At 53.9% G+C, this 16,018-nt stretch overlaps 1 protein-coding gene across 1 annotated transcript; it reads left to right on the top strand.

Moving 5' to 3' along the window:
- Positions 1-1,061: 1,061 nt before the first annotated feature.
- C1QL1 (complement C1q like 1) lies at positions 1,062-8,476 on the top strand. Its single transcript, XM_043904863.1, has 2 exons — positions 1,062-1,966; positions 7,822-8,476. The coding sequence occupies exons 1-2, from the start codon at positions 1,370-1,372 to the stop codon at positions 7,999-8,001; spliced, it is 777 nt and encodes a 258-aa protein (XP_043760798.1). The 5' UTR covers positions 1,062-1,369; the 3' UTR covers positions 8,002-8,476.
- Positions 8,477-16,018: the final 7,542 nt, after the last annotated feature.

Raw genomic sequence — 16,018 nt, 5'->3', positions numbered from 1 at the left:
GAAAAGGATTGCCTCATACAATCTGATGGAGAAAAGAGTTATAAGCTCAGGAGGCTGGAAGTGGGGAAGGAGGGTGCAGAGCCGAGGAGCTGGGTAAGAGCAACCCCTCCTCTTGGAGGCTGGGATGGGGGGGGTCACCACCCAGGACGTGTCTGTACTGGTCAGAATGGAGAAATTACCTGGGGTGCCCACTTTCTCAGTGCTCCAATTTCCCCCTTGTCTAAAAGCAGGGAGGAAGGAATTGATCAGAGGAAGATGGAGGAGTCCCTGGCCCCATCTCCAGGAAAAAGCAGCCTGACCTGGCCTGGAGCGCAGGGAGGAAGAAGCAGAGGTTAAGGAGGTGTGGGTAGAAGATCATGCTCCTGCTGGGGTAATGAGGTCCTGGGAACATCCAGGTGCAAAAAAAAAGAGGAGGGAGCAGCCGCGGTTAGTACTTGTAATTCTGTGGGCACCCTGACAGGCGTACCGGCCCACCCCCATCACCCAAATGGGCGATCTGCGAGGCCCGAGTGCGGACTCGCCCCATCGATGCCCTCCTGCCTTCCCCTCTTCTCCCCGCTCATAACACTTCCTTGTCCTTCCTTCTTGCTCCCGACTCCGTCTTCCTCTCAATCGCTCTTAGTCCCCTGAAGACCGAGGCGCCCTACTGCAGCCCCCGCCTCCTGCGGGCAGTGGCCCCTCGCGCCTCTCCCTCTGTTTCTCACGGTTTTCCTCATACCCGACCCTCGAGGCCTCTCCTCTCCCAATCACCCTCGGCGCTCTCTAGCTCTCCCTATGGCCCCCTCTTCCACTCGTTCTTTGGTCCCTACTCTTCCTTTCTCTAGGGCAGCCTCTCCTCTGTCCCGGACTCTAGCCCCCTCTCCATCTCCGACGCTCAGTCTCTTGCTCGCCTTGGGTCTCGCGGCTCCAGCCCTCTACCCGGCGGCCCCGCCCCGGGCCCCGCCCCTCTAGGTGGGCGGAGCCACACCTCTCACGACCCAATTAGGCGCCGGCCCAGCCCTCAGCCCCACCCCTCGCGGCGCAGAGCGGGCGGGGCTGGACCGCGCGGAGGGGGCGGTGGTTCCAGCACCGGGAGGCGGGAGGAATCCAGCAGGAGGCGGCGGTCGCCGCGCTCAGTTCGGCCGCGCAGCGGGAGGGAGGCGCGAGGCAGGAGCCGGCGGCTGGGCTCGGCAGCGCATCCAGCGCAGCGCGGCGCCCCCGGCCCGGCCCCATGCCCGCAGTCCAGCCGGACCGCCCTTGAGCGCGGGCGCCTCGCCCGCGCCCCCCGCCCGCCGGCACCATTGCCCCGACGGCGCGGCCGGGCGGCCCGGCGCTCCCCAGGCTCCGCGCCGGCCGGAAGACGCTGCTGGCGGCCGCCGCGGGCGTGGTGATGCTGCTGGTGCTGGTGGTGCTCATCCCCGTGCTGGTGAGCTCGGGAGGCCCGGATGGCCACTATGAGATGCTGGGCACCTGCCGCATGGTGTGCGACCCCTACCCCGCGCGGGGCCCCGGCGCCGGCGCGCGGCCCGACGGCGGCGACGCCCTGAGCGAGCAGAGCGGCGCGCCCCCGCCCTCCACGCTGGTGCAGGGCCCCCAGGGGAAGCCGGGACGCACAGGCAAGCCAGGCCCTCCTGGGCCCCCCGGGGACCCAGGTCCTCCGGGTCCTGTGGGGCCACCCGGGGAGAAGGGTGAGCCGGGCAAGACCGGACCTCCCGGGCTGCCGGGCGCGGGGGGCAGCGGCGCCATCAGCACGGCCACCTACACCACGGTGCCGCGCGTGGCCTTCTACGCCGGCCTCAAGAACCCTCACGAGGGTTACGAGGTGCTCAAGTTCGACGACGTGGTCACCAACCTCGGCAACAACTACGATGCGACCAGTGGCAAGTTTACGTGCAATATTCCCGGCACCTACTTTTTCACCTACCACGTCCTCATGCGCGGCGGCGATGGCACCAGTATGTGGGCGGACCTCTGCAAGAACGGCCAGGTGGGCCCGCCGGGGGAATGGGGCTGGCCTGGGGGCAGGGCACCCAGGGAGCCCGGGGCCCACGGGTACGGACGGGCGCAGATGGAGACCCGGAGCGGCTTAGGCGTTACAAGCGGGGATGATCCAGGCTAGCGGGCACCCCTGACTCCTCGGCTTCTGGGCGCCGGCTCCAAGGCAAGTGCTGCTGGGCACCTGCGGCACGGAAATGCGGGAAATACATCCAACTAATAATCAGAGCGCAGGCCGCGCGGACTGGCCCATGGGGCTTGGCCCGTGGGAAACAGCATCTCAGAGCTAGGATTCTGGTTGATACCAGCTAGCGGTGAGGGGCCGCATCAGGATGGGCTCTGGGGAAAGGAAGCGTCTGCGCCCGCGGGCGCTTGGGCGCACCGCTAGGCGCGCAAGCGGAGAAGGCGAGCTGTAGGGGATGTTTTGCGCACAAAGGCAAAGGGAGCCAAGCGCACAAAGCCTTAGCTACAGTACGTCCCCCGCCCTTAGGAAGGGACCATTGGGCAGATCTGCCACCCTCTGCAAAACCCGGGGCTGCGCGGCCCCTTCCCACTGTGTCAGAGCTAAGCGCCCCAAAAGATGGCCAGGAGGGAAAAGTTTTTCCTCCTGATGCAGGACAAAGAGGTGGAAACTCCCCCTCCTCTTTGCCTCCCAGCTGCAGTTCCTGATTCCTGGGGTGTCAGGGGATCCTCTTCCTTCCCAGTCCCCATTGGAGAGACCAGAGTGGCAGGCACCAAGCTCATGAAATCTTTGGTACCTGGGACCACCGATGCCTGGTGTTCTCCTTGGAACTGCTGCCCCAGGACCAATCTTGACCTAACCCTGCCCCAGGGTGACAGTTTTACCCACCTCCTTTCGCTTTGATTCCCTCTCCCTTCCCAGTGCTCCCAGACCACAGGTGACCTGGGGCCCCTGCAGTAGTCAAGCAGAGCATCCTTGTGGAAGCAGGTGCCTGTGAGGATCAGAACTAAAGCTTTAGTGGGAGTTGGGAGGGAATCTCCTGTGACTGAGACCCAATATCCTGCTGGAACCCTCCCACTGCAGCACTACCCGAGGTGGACCCTGTTTAGGGGTGGGGAAAGGACAGGCCTGAGAGTCAGCTAAAAGCCTACCAGGTGCTTGTAAGTCTGCCCGTCTCCTCCCTCCCCTGCCTGCTGTCCCTCTTGTTTCTGCCTCTCCCCTCCTCTTCCTCTTTCTCCCCTCTCCCCACCTCTTGTACTTGCCTCTCTCCTGTGTCTACCAGTCCAATCTGTCTCTCCCTTGGTTTCTGGTCCCCCACTCCTGTGTTTAATCCCCCTCTTTAATCCTTGGGTGTATCTCTCCCACTTGTGTCTGTCAGGCTTCCTGTGTCTCTCCTCTTTGTCCTTCATTCTTGACCAAATGGGAGGCCCCAGTATCCAGTGAGGACTCTCTCTGCAGATAGCCCCACAATTCCCCTTATTAATGACCAATAAGGGATTCAACAATGTCACCTTCATCAATGGAATTTCTTCCTTTCCCCAAGAAAGTTTGGGCTGGCACCAAGTCGAGGTTTCAGGGGGCTGGGACCACAGCTTGCCTGGATAGGGAGGTGGTCACCAGGCCACCAGTGGGCCCTACTGGGCTCCTCAAGAAGGTGCCACAGGGCCCCAGAGGGGAGACAAGAGGAGGCCCCAAAGATGGTGGGTGCTGGGGGCAGGCGTGCTTGCTTCAGTCACTGGGAGGTGAAACTGACTCAAAAGGCTCTTCCTACCCCTCTAGTAGGGGCAGGGCACTGGCAGAGCCTGACAAGGAGGTGGCACCACAGGCTGGTAGAGGAAAGGAGGTGACTTTAACCAGAGGTTTCAGAGACCCAGTATTTTAACAGTTACTCAGACCATTTCCTGCCCCCCTCCCTCACACACAAATCCAAGACAGACAGTGGGGTGATAGGTCCTGGACCTCCCCCACATCCTTTGTGACTTCTTCCAGATTGTCCAAGAGACTCATTTCCTCTCACTAATCATTCCATATGACTAGTTCTGAGCTCCAAGTAGGAGCCAGGTTTGGGGTTCCAGGGGTCCAGTCTGTTTGCCCTCCAGGACCGCATGGTCTGTGCAGGGGAGACAGTAGTGACCACACAATAACACGCCCCAGCCATTATTGTGAGGGAGAGGAGACCGGGAGCCCACGGACACTCCTGTCCTCAGATGTGTTGGCTGGAGGGAGTGAGTCAATGGGCCCTAGCTCAGACCAACCTGGTCAGGGGAGAGGATGATGAACCTAACCTGGATCCCCCAGGGGAGAAGACACAGCTAGGGAGAAAATGAAAGGTCAAGTGTAGGGACAGGCCGGCTCAGAGGTGGAAGAGGACAGTCAAGCCAGCAGGGAGCAAAAATGACAAGGCTGGGCAATGGGTGGGAACAGAAGGGAGGAGCCGGTTCCTCCCGTGCCTTCAAGACCAGGGGCAGCCCTGGGCTCTGTGCTTTTCCTTCCTGGCTTCCTGCCTGCAGAGAGACTTCCAGAATTTCCTCTAGAAAGCAGAGCCGCATCTGGGCCCTGGTCTTTCCCTGGGCAAGATGGGGAAAGCAGGGAGTCAGCACCTTCCTGCTTGGTGCCAAGGCCCTCTCCCTAGGGATAACTCTGAGTCACCGCTGCACGGCCAGATGTCAGTAAGGCTGGGTCATTACGACACAGGGCCCTGAGGAGCCTGAGGAAGGGACTTTAGGCTGGAGCCGGTGCCCTGAGTGAGATAAGCTCCCTGGGGTTCCTTCTAAGATCCACAGTTCAGATGGGTCCCAGAGGATGTGAAACTGATACACCAGGCTAGGGAAGGGGGGCTGTGGGAGGATAGTCAGGGCCTAGGGAAGGGGTGTATTGCAAATGGGCAGGGACTTGGACACCAGAGTCTGAGTGAGGGGGGAGGTGGTGGGGTGTGTAAACTGGGGACTGTGGTTCGAAGACCTGACTGGGGATCAGCCTCTCTGGTGGGGGGATATGGTCTCCCTGCCCGCCCCCCGCCCCCACCATCTCGCCGATGTCCTCTCTGGCCTCTAATGCCTTTCACAGGACAGAGCACAGCGCCTGGCACAGTAGGAACTCAGGCATTGTGTGAAAGCACACAGGGGCCAGGCTGGCTGCCTGTGGGAGCCACACCTACATACCCAAGACCCCAGCTTTGCTCTGGGGGCAGCGGCACATTTCCTGGGTTCTTGGCCCCTACCCCACCCCCCACTCCAGACCTCTAATCAGACCAGTGCCTCAGTTGTACTTATTGGCAGCCCTTGAGGAGGTGCTTCTATCACACCCCCACATGACAAGTCCCACACTTGCGTTCCCACTTCCACAACAAAATGAAATCCCCAGACTTCCCCTCGCCCCCCAGGAGGGACTGGATGCCTCTGCTGTTTCCAGTCTTGGGCAGAGAATCAGGACCCCTGGGTTCCATTGCTGGCTCCCCCACCGTCTACGGATGGAAGAGCATTAATTCTCCCTGCCTCCATGGATAATTAGGATAATCACAGCAACAATCATGGTGATGAATAAATAATAAACATAAGCATAACAGTTCTGATGCCTGTCACATCACCAGGAGATTCCTGATGGCAGATGACTGTATTCTAATGGATCTGGCTATTAAGAAGCACACTGTTTTAATGAGTTAAGGCTAAATTAATCTGGGTAATAAAAATAATTGTTATTAGAAGTAATTTATTAGCAAAGATAATGAAATGCATGTGTAATAATAAATACCACCAGGATTAGGGCCCAGGGAACAATACAGAAGTTGGCTGCTTGTTTTCAGCTCTTTCCTAGTAGCTCAAAACCCCATCAAGATTAAAAAATTTTTTTCCTTTGCCATCAAAAGGCTTTTACAATGGTGGCAGTGGGTGAGGCAGGATCTCATCCATTTTCTAAACAGAGAAACCGAGCTCCTTAGACGGCATCTCTCCCTTGTTTGATTTCCCCTCACCTTTAGCTGGACCAGGAGTTTTCCCAACTAAGTGCCCCCAAACAATTCCCTCCCAGGTTGGATGAGATAAGCTTGAGGGGTGAGAAGGGGCTGAAGGGATCTGGGCTTTCAGTGGCAGACTGCACTCAAATATGTCGGGTCCTTCCAGTGCAACATTGTTGCTGACTCAGCAGCTTTGGCATAGCGGGCCTACAGTGCTCCCTCCCGCCTAGAAGGGGGGATGGGTCCCTCTCCTGATCTGGCTTGGTCCAGCCCTGACTATCAGCCTTTGGGGGTGCTGCCTTCGGGGAAGGGGCAGGATGGATAGGGGCTGTTGAGGAGCCTGGCTGACAGGACCCCACTCAATGCAGACTCTCTGCCCATCCTCCACTCAGAATATCCAGGAGAGGACCCAAATCAGAGGGCTCAGGACTTGCGTTGGCCTCAGCGATTGGAAAGGAATGCCTGGAGAGTATATGTCCATCACCCCACATCCTCAATATCTTACGATTATAGCTCTCCCCAACCAATGATGTGTCAGGCTTCAAATCCAAAGGCTGGCGCTCCCCTGCCCCTCCTGATGCTCCTGCCTGTCCCTCCCCTCCTCCATCGAAACAAGGACCAGCAAGGATATCAGAGCAGACTGAGGATCACGGAGGGATTTAAGGTTTCAGAAGGGATGATTCCCTTCTTCCCATCCACTTCCTTTCTACCACCTTCTACCACTGTGGGGTGACGCTGGAGGAGCCAGAAGTCCTCTTGGGATGGGGTAATAGTCACAGGTGTAGCTATAACTCCTTGAGGTGGGATGCAGGCCCAGCCTGAGCATTGGGTGGAGAAATGATTCCCAGGCCTTCCATCTCACTGTTCTGGTGTGAAAGACTCCAGAATGGACTTCAGACAGGGAGTTGACACAGAATGGACCTCAGACAAGGAATCCACACAGAAGGTCTCAGTACTAGGATTGTTGCTTACTAGCGCCTGGTATTGATCCAGGCCTGGACCTATAAGGCCAAGGGGCACCCTCCTGTCCAGCCACTGACATAAGAATGGGTGGATGTGACTGAAATGTAAGCATCATTATTGCAGTAAACCAGAGGGTGGGTGGCAGGGCAGGGGGATTTGCTTGACTGTCAAGTGGTCAAGAATCCATATTCCCATTGCAGGGGGAATGGATTTGATTCCGGGTTGGGGAACTAAGATTTCATGCCACATGCTCCCCCCACCCAAATATATATATATAATTTTTAAAAGAAGAGAAAAAGGAATGATGAGAGGGGATGGCCCTCCATCCCTTGGGAGTCCAGAGAATTCCTCTCTGCAAGCAAGAGTTCCAGGCTGGGGAGTCCTGAAAACACTGCTGAGGTCCTCAATGGGCCAGACAGTGAGTGGGGCTTTCCCAGTGGCTCAGACGGTAAAGAATCTGCCCGAAATGCAAGAGACCCGGGTTTGATCCCTGGGTTGGGAAGATGCCCTGGAGAAGGCAATGGCTACCCACTCCAGGATTGTTGCCTAGAGAAATCCCTGGACAGAAGAGCCTGGCAGGCTACAGTCCATGGGGTCGCAAAGAGGCAGACACGACTGAGTGGCTAACACTTCAGCGGGCCAGACAGTGAGACCTAGGGGAGTTAAGGAAGCCAATTACACTGAATTACATTGCCAGTTCAGACCCAGATTACACCTGCCCTAGAAATCCAAGGCTCCTCTCTAACCCCCTCCCAAAACACACAGGATTGCAAAAGGGCAGTGCTGGGATGATGGGAGGAAAGCAGGCTGAGAGCCCTGATGGTGCTGCAGGTGGGGCTCTGGGACCCTTCAGATTCTCTCCCTGCCTTACCTCTGACAATCCCCCTCCCTCCCGGACCCACTTTTCTCCCTTCTCCTCCCCTACCCTCTCACACATACCCTTACTCTCCTAACGGCCCAACCCCCGCAGGTGCGGGCCAGCGCCATCGCCCAGGACGCAGATCAGAACTACGACTACGCCAGCAACAGCGTGATCCTGCACTTGGACGCGGGGGACGAGGTCTTCATCAAACTGGATGGGGGCAAAGCGCACGGCGGCAACAGCAACAAGTACAGCACCTTCTCCGGCTTCATCATCTACTCCGATTGAGCTCCTCCATCCCCTATCCCCCCGGGGATCCCCCTCCAGGTGGGGTAAAGGATGACCCGTCCTCGCCCACCCCCTCGCAGCCCTCCCGGCTATGACGCCCCTGGCCCGTCCCCAACACCTTCCGGGCCGCAGCTAGCCCTCCCGCCGGCTCACCGCAGAGCCGGGTCCAGCGCGCCCTGTCCTGGTTCCCCGGGAGGCGGTGTTGACCGTCCCTGCCCCGGCCTGCGCTGTATATTTGTACAGTAGGATTGTTTATTGCCCACCCTACCCACCAGCCCACCCCAGCAGGGGTGGGAGAGAGGCCTCGGCGGGTTCCTCCCTGTGATGCGGATGCGGGGGATGCGCTGCCCACCTGCTCTGGGGATGCGCTGCCTGGGGGAGGGGTTGGTTGGGGGCTGGATGGCTTCCCAGCTACAGCCCTTGGCCGGCTGCTGCCCGTCTGACCAAAGCTATAATAAAACACTTCCACCCCGCTGGCTTTCTGACTGTGCCCTGGAGAGGAGTTGCAGGAGGGGACTATGAACCCTGCACTCCTCCAGACAGGGAATGAGTCTACTGGAAGTTTCTCGTGGATCTGGGAAAAGCCAGAGTCAGAGATGCTCCAGGAAGAGGTGGGCCAAGGGGCCCAAAGCCCACCATGGCCCAAGAGGGTCCGAGCAAATGGAATAAGAGGCATAGGAGATAACCTAGTTACATCATCATTTTCCCGGGTGGAAAAGCTTCATCTCTTTGACCTTGAAAGTCTATCAGCATTGCACAGGCACAGCCAGGTTTAAATTGGGAGACCTGGGTTCTGGCCCCAGTGCTATCCTGTAGGATGCTGGCCAAGTCACTCTCTTCTGACTCAGTTCTGGGTTAGTGATAGCAATGAAAGAAACAAGCTTAGTATTAAATGCTGGTTGACCTTGGCCCAAGCACTTCACCCCTGGGCCTCAGTTTTCTCATTATAATGAGAACTATCTCACTTGATTGTGGGTTAAAGAGGTATCATGTATGTGCTCAATAAACACAGCTTTTATTATTTATACATCACTTTAAAATTTGCCAAAGGCGTCCTGGTGGCTCAGATGGTAAAGAATCTGCCTGCAGTGTGGGAGATCCGGGTTCAATCCCTGGGTCGGGAATATACCCTGGAGAAGGGAATGGCTACCCACTCCAGAATTCTGGGCTGGAGAATTCCATGGACTGGCAGGCTACAGCCCATGGGGTGGCAAAGAGTCCAACACAGTCCTTCCAACACACATTTTCACATACCTGAAGTGAAAGTGACACTTTCTTCTAATTCAAGTCTTCTCATCCAAGTCTTCCAAGAGCACTGGGAGGTTCGATGGGTAGATTTTATTCTTCTTCAAAAGAGGTTAAATACCTTTTTAAATAAGACACAATCACTATGTTCTTGATTGCACTTGAATTCAAGAAGCCCTTGCTCGCTGGAGACAACACACCAAATCTCTTTGCCTTGTCACTGCCTTCCTCATCTCCTATAACTGGGGCCATGATGGTTGTACACAGTTAGGGCATTGCTAAATTATAATAGCTAATACTTAGAGAACATCCACTTTGTGTCTGACACCATATAAGAACTTTATAAATATTATCTCATGGAAATGTGTATGGGGAGGGAGTGGATTGGCAAGGAATACTCCCAAGCCCTTTAACATGGATGCTGTTTTTATATCCATTTCAGATGAAACTGAGGCTCAGAGGATAAATACTTTGTCATAGTCACAGAGCTAGGAAGGAGCAAACATCAGTGTTTGAACCAAAGACCATCCTCTTACCCAGCACACCATATATCATAAAGATTTGGGGTTTCCAAAGCAGAACCAAGGAAGGGGGGCTTGGAGGCAGCCTAGCGCTTCCACTCCAGCGCTGTCCTGTGGAGGCTTGATGGGATTTACAAGCATCTGCCCTGGGCGGCAGCCATGGGTTGAGCCTCTTGGAGAATCCCAAGGCTCTACACTGAGGGAAAGTTCCCATCTGGCTTCCCCCTCCCACCCCCTGCTGGCTCAGCTGGAGAGACAGGAAGGAGGGGTGGCCTCCCTCCCAGCCAGGCCCCATGTATGGACCCTTGTCATGGCTGGCAGACTTGAATGACTTTCTTTATCCTCTCTCCTCTCCCCTACTTCCCCCTACTGCCAGCTGTGGCCATTTAATAAAATTAGCTTAATACTTGTTCCTTCCCTGTGGGGTCTGGAGATTGAAATCTGCGGGTCCCCACAAACCCAATAAAACCCCTGGCAGGTCTGGCTGGAAAGAGAGTTTCCTTGGGAAGCCTGATTAGATTAGCCAGCAACCCCCTCTCCCTCCCCCCAGCCCAGTGCCACCCACAGCCTCTTATGATTCTTTAATGGCCGCACTGGCCCCAAATTATCCAGTCACTGCACCTGGGAGGCTCCCCAGCCCTCTCCCAGAGACCACAGGTACTGGCCTAGGACTCTGCTACAGCGAAAAGCATGTTAATCATTTCTGAAGGGAGTGCCTGGCTGACTGGCTTTTCTTTCTGGTGACTGGCCGATCCTCACGTCACTTTGAGACGGGACTAAGATCTCCACATTGCAGATGAGGAAAGCATGGTCTGAAGAAAATCCGTGACTTGTCTACGGTCAGGCTGCAAGTTTGTGATGCAACTGGGACAGGACTGAAGCCAAGGACTTTTTTTTTTTTTCTGTGCAGGGCACCAGGAGTGTCTGGCAGTGCCGGCTGGTTGGGGAGCATCTCCCCATCAGACAGGGGCTCCCTAAGGGCAAAGTCTATTTTTGTACCCCTCAGACTTGGCCAACCTGATGACAATGACTTTGTCTCTACCCTCAGAATGGGAAACTTGAAGGCGAGACTGTGCCTCTTCCATCAGATCGGGAGTGGGGGGTCCTCAAAGATAGTGTTTTGGGTGAGTTGAGGGTGAGGTGCGTATCCCCAGAGACTGGGGATGGAGGGGGGACAGTTTCCCAGTTGCAAAGAGTATGGCTGCCCTGTCAGTGGCTCCAAGGGTAGACGCTGTGCTTTTTCTATATAACTGGGGCTTTCTGAGACCAGCCCCTGGGACTGGGGGTTCCCTGAAAGCAAGTGTGTGTCTCCCCTCTTCCTCAGTCAGGGGCATTTCTGACACAGAAACATTCCATGGGGCAGGGCTGGCAGGTGGGAAGGAGGCTGGATAGGCAGAATGGCGGTTCCACTCTAGAAGAAGGAAGGAAGACTCCTCCCCAGGCCGCCTCCCCTTTAAAAAGATGTGTGATTAATTAATGAATAATCTCCCTGCCAAGGGAGTGTGAGGGTGGCAGTGCCCCCAGAGCTCACCCACATGACAAATGGCAGGCCATCCTGTGCCCAGACGGCTCTCAGCCCTCGGAGTCCATGCCACCCTGGTTTCTGGGGTCATGGGGAGCAGAGGAGGCAGCAGGAGCCCACCGCTGGGGGCTACCCTAATTGGATGACTTTGCAGGAAGGCCAGGCAGGTGCGCCCAGCTCTCCGCTTCAGCTTGCTACAAACACATCTGCCAGGGTGAGGTCTAGGGGTTAATTGCCTCCCGCCTCACTCCTGGTAACCGATATTTCATTTACTGCTTGGAGGGGAAGCTGCCCAGAGAATCAATCGTGGACAAGCGTCCAGGAGACAGGGGAGCCTCGGAGGCATGGGAGCTGTTTCCTGGAGGATCTCAGCACCAGAAGAGGAGGCAGGAGGCAAGGACCAATTGCTCAAGGCTACTCTGGGGCTCACCCACATCCTACTGACCCTGACAACAGCTCCAGGACCCCCATGAGCTGGGAGAACACCACAGGGGTCCAGAGGCTGTGCTACTTCAGCTAGCTGTGTTGTTTACCCTGCTGTGGTCCCTTCTGCATGTACTTATCGAGGTGCCCCCATAAGTGGTAGCAGGTTAGATGCTGTTAATAAGGTTATTTTCACAAGCGATGAAGGTATATTTGAAAAGCGGAACTGGAGGTGTGAGCGCCTCGCTCCCTTCCAGGTAACAAACCTTAAAATCCTACAAATGAAGTGATAATAAAGTGGAAGTGAAAAGTCTACACATGTTTGGGACTGGGAGGGCGTGGAAGGGTTACTGAGAGGTGGCAGCTGGGGGGCTGAGGGAAAAGGGACCAGAGGGCTCCCCACCCCTGTGCTTTTCACATGCTCCCTATTTGCCCCATCTGCCAAAACTGAGAATCAAAGCCACAGAATGGGTAACTCCCATTACACAGCTGGAAAAACTGAGACTCAGAGAGAAACTCCAGGTTGCTCAGGCTAGTTAAGGGCCGAGCTAGAACCGAAGACAGCAGGACTCAACAGACATGCAGCAACTGGAGTTAGAAAAACTGGTCTCAAGTCCTGGCTATGTTTCAGGAAAAGACACTCACTTTTCTGAGCCTCAGTTTCTCCACCTGAAAAATGGACCTAATAAAATCACCCCTTGCATTAGAAGAACAGAGTTTCAACCACTGGATGACTGGGGAAGTCCCATGAGAAACTATTTGTATGTTATTAAGCAAATTCTTTTCTCTTGACCTCTGTGATCCATTTGTCAAACAAGCTCACTCCCCCTTTAAACCCCAGCTTCATGTCACTTCCTTCTGACATCCTCAGATGTTTCCATTATAGCCCATCTCTCATGTCATTGTTAGTCCTTGTTTAATAGGATGATTTCTTCATAGACTACGTGCTCTATGAGTGTAGGAGGTGGGTGTTTATCAACCTCCCTATCTTCTTAGCCCACTTGTCTCATATTAGTAAATGCTTGCTGAATGAATAAGAACCCCCATTACCACTTCATTGAATGTCTGCAAGTTGCTTTACCTATATTATTTCTAATCCCTGTAACAAGCTAAATGTTATATTCTTTTTTTTTAAATAACTGCAGAAACTGAGGCTCTGAGAGGCTAACTGACTTGCCCCAAAAGATCAAGCAAATAAGTGTCCCCTTTCCACTGCTCATAGGAGGGCCAGCCTTGGCTCCTTGCCTCACTATGACTCACCTCATCCTCTCCAGCTAATTGTTAGGGGCAGAATAGGACCAGGAAATACTTGGCTACAGGGCACAAAAGGTTCCTATTCCCCTGGTGGTTCCTGGGGACCCCAAGCCTTCAACCACACTCCAAACCTCTGTAAAAATGCATATCCCTGTGAGGAGGGAGGGTATCCTTAAGCTGGAAGTCATTCCTGCTTTTTATTGGTTGTACTGTGTGGCTTGTGGCATTTTAGTTCCCCAACTAGGGATGGAACCCAGATCCATGGCAGTGAAAGCCCTAGTCTTAACCACTGGACCACCAGGGAATTCCCTGAAAGTCATTCTTTGACAGTTTTATTTCTCTTGGGTAGCAAAGATGGCAAGAATATCCTGGTTTTCTTGTAGCTTTATAATAACAGCATCTTTGCCCTGTTGTCTCATTTTATTCTCACCAAACCAACAGTGTTAACCCACTGAACAAAGAGTAGTAGAGAAGTTCAGGTAGGTGAATGGAATTTGGGTCAGATCAACCAGTTATTATATAGTGACTCTACCATCTTGATCCCAAACGAAAGGCAAAGAAAGGCAATGCCAAAGAATGCTCAAACTACTGCACAATTGCACTCATCTCACACGCTAGTAAAGTAATGTTCAAAATTCTCCAAGCCAGGCTTCAACAATACGTGAACCATGAACTTCCAGATGTTCAAGCTGGTTTTAGAAAAGGCAGAGGAACCAGGGATCAAATTGCCAATATCCACTGGATCATCAAAAAAGTCAGACAGTTCCAGAAAAACATCTATTTCTGCTTTATTGACTATGCCAAAGCCTTTGACTGAGTGGATCACAAGAAACTGGAAAATTCTGAAAGAGATGGGAATACCAGACCACCTGACCTGCCTCCTGAGAAACCTGCATGCAGGTCAGGAAGCAACAGTTAGAACTGGACATGGAACAACAGACTGGTTCCAAATAGGAAAAGGAGTACAATAAGGCTGTGTATTGTCACTGTGCTTCTTTAACTTGTATGCAGTGTACATCATGAGAAACGCTGGGCTGGAGGAAGCACAAGCTGGAATCAAGATTGCTGGGAGAAATATCAATAACTTCAGATATGTAGATAACACCACCCTTATGGCAGAAAGTGAAGAAGAACTAAAGAGTCTCTTGATGAAAGTGAAAGAGGAGAGTGAAAAAGTTGGCTTAAAACTCAACATTCAGAAAACAAAAATCATGGCATACGGTCCCATCACTTCATGGCAAATAGATGGAGAAACAGTGGAAACAGTGGCAGACTTTATTTTGGGGGGCTCCAAAATCACTGCAAGGAGATCCAACCAGTCCATCCTAAAGGAGATCAGTCCTGGGTGTTCATTGGTAGGATTGATTTTGAAGCTGAAATTCCAATACTTTGGCCACCTGGTGTGAAGAGCTGACTCTTTTGAAAAGACCCTGATGCTGGGAAAGATTGAGGGCAGGAGGAGAAGGGGACGACAGAGGATGAGATGGTTGGATGGCATCACTAACTCAATGGACATGGGTTTGGGTGGACTCTGGGAGTTGGTGATGGACAGGGAGGCCTGGCGTGCTGTGGTTCATAGGGTTGCAAAGAGGTGGACATGACTGAGCGACTGAACTGAACTGAAAATCACTGCAGATGGTGATTGTAGCCATGAAATTAAAAGACGCTTACTCCTTGGAAGAAAAGTTATGACAAACCTAGACAGCATATTAAAAAGCAGAGACATTACTTTGCCAACAAAGGTCCAACTAGTCAAGTCTATGGTTTTTCCAGTAGTCATGTATGGATGTGAGAGTTGGACTATAAGGAAAACTGAGCGCCGAAGAACTGATGCTTTTGAACATTGATGTATTGAAGAAGACTCTTGAGAGTCCCTTGGACTGCAAGGAGATCCAACCGGTCCATCCTAAAGGAGATCAGATTGAAGGTGGGAGGAGAAGGGGACAACAGAGGATGAGATGGTTGGATGGCACCACGGACTCAATGGGCATGAGTTTGAGTAAACTCCAGGAGTTTGGTGATGGACAGGGAGGCCTGGCGTGCTGTGGTCCATGGGGTCACAAAGAGTCGGACACGACTGAGCGACTGAACTGAACTATCTTCGTAGTAGATCTGCTAGGAAACTATGCCTCCTGCTTTCTTGCATGCCTCGACCTGCTTATAGTCCTGTGTCGGGGCAGATCAGACTAATGAAAGGGTGGAGCAACTAGCTTCTGACAGCCACCACTGCTTCATCCTAATCAGACTAGATAGCTATCCCCTTACATATGATGAGGCTTAAGACGGTTTTCCATCCATGCTCTGATAAATCGGAAGGGCAGGATATTTGTCCCATTTTATAGATGAGAAAGAAGCAGCCAGAGAAGCGGAAGTGACTTCCACAGTCTCAGCACTAATTGACGATTCCGTCACTAGTGTTTGGAATCAGACTTCCTGACTACAATACAAGGCTCTCTCTTCCACCTCCACAGAACCCGGGGTTGGGGATCGGCATGAGTGCGGCCCACCAGAATCCAAGTAGCTGGCCGCTGTGGAGGACGGAGACAGTGCTGACCAGCGGTGCCCTGAAGTGTCGCTACTCATATTCAACAGTCTGTCCATGATAATCCTGACACTGTTAAAGCCAAGTGGGCCATTCTCTGCCTCCGCCGGGTTGAAGTTCATTCTTCGGATGGTCACGGAAGAGAAGAAACCCTGTAGAGCAACTGAAAATCCCTTTTTGGATAAGTGGACGCCGACTCAGACCACAGAAAATGTAGGTTTGAAAACGTGTTTGACGTCTGGCTGCTGCATTTGGTGACGAACTCAGTCCCAGGGGCAACTGAGACAGGCCGTAACTGGCCCCCTAGGTACCCCTACCTCATACTGATTGCTGCTCCTTCCGACAGGTCCAGCCTCAGGCACTCGGCCTCTAACCTCCAGCAAGCAGGAAGGCGAAGTGCGCAAGCGCATTGTGGACAACGGCCGCCGCCGCCGAGCCGTACTTTGTTTCTTAGGAAACAGCCAATCAGCGATCCGGGCGGCGACCAATGGGAAGCGCGAAAGAGCCGAC

The sequence above is a fragment of the Cervus elaphus genome, chromosome 5 (assembly GCF_910594005.1).
Source record: "Cervus elaphus chromosome 5, mCerEla1.1, whole genome shotgun sequence".
Taxonomy (NCBI): Eukaryota; Metazoa; Chordata; class Mammalia; order Artiodactyla; family Cervidae; genus Cervus; species Cervus elaphus.
This window is presented reverse-complemented; position numbering and strand designations above follow the sequence as displayed.

Coding starts and splice junctions, on each gene's coding strand:
- C1QL1 (XM_043904863.1), top strand. CDS start 1,370: ATGCTGCTGGTGCTGGTGGTGCTCATCCCCGTGCTGGTGAGCTCGGGA. Junction 1,967..7,821: donor ACCTCTGCAAGAACGGCCAG/GTGGGCCCGCCG, acceptor CAACCCCCGCAG/GTGCGGGCCAGCGCCATCGC.